The sequence below is a fragment of the Corvus brachyrhynchos genome, unplaced genomic scaffold (assembly GCF_000691975.1).
Source record: "Corvus brachyrhynchos isolate BGI_N302 unplaced genomic scaffold, ASM69197v1 scaffold910, whole genome shotgun sequence".
Classification (NCBI taxonomy): domain Eukaryota; kingdom Metazoa; phylum Chordata; class Aves; order Passeriformes; family Corvidae; genus Corvus; species Corvus brachyrhynchos.
Genome location: NW_008235730.1, coordinates 77232 through 80166, shown reverse-complemented (window position 1 = coordinate 80166; position 2935 = coordinate 77232). Strand labels below are relative to the sequence as shown.

General features: G+C 51.0%; 1 protein-coding gene across 1 annotated transcript in view; it reads right to left on the bottom strand.

Moving 5' to 3' along the window:
• ALMS1 (ALMS1, centrosome and basal body associated protein) overlaps positions 1–2935 on the bottom strand; it is a 32158-nt gene that overhangs the window by 587 nt on the left and 28636 nt on the right. Inside the window, exons 12-13 of the mRNA XM_017730634.1 lie at positions 1524–1638; positions 450–659 (exon numbers count right to left, since the gene is read on the bottom strand). Of these exons, the coding sequence (XP_017586123.1) occupies positions 450–659; positions 1524–1638 (325 nt within the window). The remainder of the gene's footprint in view (positions 1–449; positions 660–1523; positions 1639–2935) is intronic.

The following is a 2935-nucleotide window of genomic DNA, read 5'->3' as shown; positions in this document are numbered from 1 at the left end:
CGAGGAGCAGGATTTTAAGAGAGACAAAAAAAAAAGAAATTAAAATGTCAGGAGGCTCCACCAGCAGCCTAAAAATGCAACTCTCAGAGTCGAGTTCTTCCCAGTTTTCACTCAAGTACTCTGGAAAAGTCTTCTGGGAAGCCTCAGGGTGTGAGACATTAAGGACAAGTTGGTGACCAGCACTGAGAGTTTAATAGAACGTTTTGTGTGTCAGAAATGAACATTAAGTGATTCCCATGTTCTCCTTCCTCACCTGTTTACTCCTCCCTAGGGACTGCCGTTCCTGCCTGTCCAGCCACTCCAGGACTGACAGTGCCATCACAACTCAGCACCACAATAATCCCCTGGCAGTGGTTCTGGCTGACATCTCAGTGAATCCCAGCAGGAGTGACTGTGGCAGGACAGGCCCGGCTGTCCCCAGCCCTCCCCACAGCCGCCCGGGTGCTGACCTTGCTGGAAGTGCAGCCTGTTCCTCTTTGTCCTTCTGTCCACGGGGAGCACCACCCGGAGCTGGTGCCAGGCTCCTGCTGCCCCTCCACGGCCACCCTGCCACGGCCCCGGGGGCTCCTGCAGCTGCTGGCTGGACCTGGGAGTGGGGAAGGTCACCCCAACGTCCCGGGTGTTCTTCCTGGTGGCACTGCTCACGATCTCCAGGTCTCCTGGAATGGAAAGGGAGCAGGGACATCTCATCCACGTGTGCCAGGGCAGGGAATGACCCTCATCTCAACTCATTTCAGCCTTCAAAAGTCAAAACCTTTTATATTCCCACATCCCCAAATCAAGGAGAGCTTCCAGTGGCTCGGGACTGTTACTGTGTGATAACCTGAGTGAAATGAGAGTGGTGAAAACCAAACATCCCAAGCAAAATATACATTTACATGGGGGTGGGAATCAAACTGGAACTAACTCTGCCCTACGAAAATCCTTCCCTGCTTCAGTCCACTTGCACACAAGCAGTAATAAATAAATAATTGCTGTATCTGATGAATAAACCAAGGCCGTTACTCAATGTGATGATGGGGAGTTGGCGTGGAAATGAATGCAGTGAAGAAACTGTTAATTACCACCAGAAAAAACCCAACTGCAGAACTGCACCAGGCCAGGAGCAGCTCGGGATTGAAATAGAATTTAACACCCAAAATATTCCCAGGAAGAACACGGAACACTGCAGTTGCCTTCTGAAATAGCATATGCCCACAAAATCCATTCTGGGAGGAACAGATGTCTCAGGAGAAAACAATAGATAAAAAAAGGCAGTTCACCTTTGCTATTGGAATGGATCAGAAGCTGAGGTTAACACATCTACAAGTGACAAAATTGGTTATTAGAGCAGCCCCAAAATGCCAAATAAACAGCTCATGTTCACTGATCACATCATCCTTCTCTGACAGCATCTGAAGTGAATTTGGAGGGTGCTGCCTGTACAGACCCTCAGCAGAAACACCCAGACTCGGGAGAATGGGCTCCAAAGACAGGAGGAAAGGCAGGAGGAATCCAGGAGAGTCTGCAATTCCGGGACCCACCTGCCTGGATCCCTTTGTTCAGCATCCGTGTCCGTCGCTTGTTGCTGAGAGCAGAGCTCGGCCCCCAGGAATTGCTGCTGGCACAGGTGGAATCCGAGGAAAAGGGGATGGTGCTCTACAAAAACAGGCAAGAGAACAGAAATTCCTGAAATTCCAACCAAAATGAGCAAAAACAGGTCTTAAACAGAAAAAAGTCATTGCTTTTGTCTTGTTGCACCTTGGTTCTGTTGTTATTAATGCTGATCCCAGGCTGATCTGTCTCCCTGCCCTCACAAAAACCAGCCCCGGCTCCATCCCTGTGCTCCAGGGCACTTCCAGCAGCCCGGTTTTGTAGGAAAAGCACTTTTTTTCTGTGGGGAAGAGCTTGCTGGGATCAGATTCTGGACAGCACTGGGCATCCTCCAACTCACTTGGGAATGTTCCCCTGGAGAAGGGAAGGAGCCAGGGAGAGCTGCGAGCCCCTTGCAGGGCCTAAAGAGGCTCCAGGAGAGCTGCAGAGGGACTGGGACCAAGGCATGGAGGGACAGGGGCCAGGGAATGGCTTCCCAGTGCCAGAGGGCAGGGGTGGATGCGATACTGGGAAGGAATTGTTCCCTGGGAGGGTGGGGAGGCACAATCCTTTCACCCTGTGATCCTCACCAGAGTCCTCCAGGTGGGAAAAATGAAACCCAAGGAATCCATGAAACAGGAGGACACAGAAGGAGCAGGGCTGAGGCACAAGAGGAGCCTCACACCTTCATTTACACCAAGCCAGGTGTGAAAGCTGCAGGGCTGGACACAGCCCAGCTTGGAGATGGAACGCTAATTTCAATTAACCAAGCCATTAAACAGCAGAATCCTGTCCCAAGGCTGGGCTCTGTGGAACACAGGGGCTGGGGCTTTATCAGCACCCATGACCCAGCAGCACTTCCAGGCTCCCAGCCCAGCAGCCAGGCCCTGACAGCCCCTGCAGCTCCCCTGAGCTCCAGCTCTAATTCTGGAACTGCATCTCCCCCCTGCCCACAGCAATTAGCAACCTCTAGTAAACTAATTGGTGTCCTGTGAGTAACCCCAACACCAGCCACGATGGAAACGCAGAGGCCTCTTCATTCCCTTTTACTGGAGTTCTGTCACCCCTAAGCAGAATTTCAGTTCAATACTGAAAGGAGGCAATTTTGACTCTCACAAAGCTGGTTTTTTTAATTTCCTGTAACTATCCCAGCTCCAGGAGAGGCACTGCACAGATGCAGGGATACGGATTTTCTTTCAGATAATAGAACATGGGAACATTTGAATTGTGAATGTGTGAATTTGAATTACGTGCTCGGCAGAAACGTGTAAAATCAGGGAGAACAACCCCAAAATATTCCCTTCCCATGCACGTGCAGCACCAGCAGCCATTCAGTCCTGAGCAGTGCCAGGAACATTCCTGC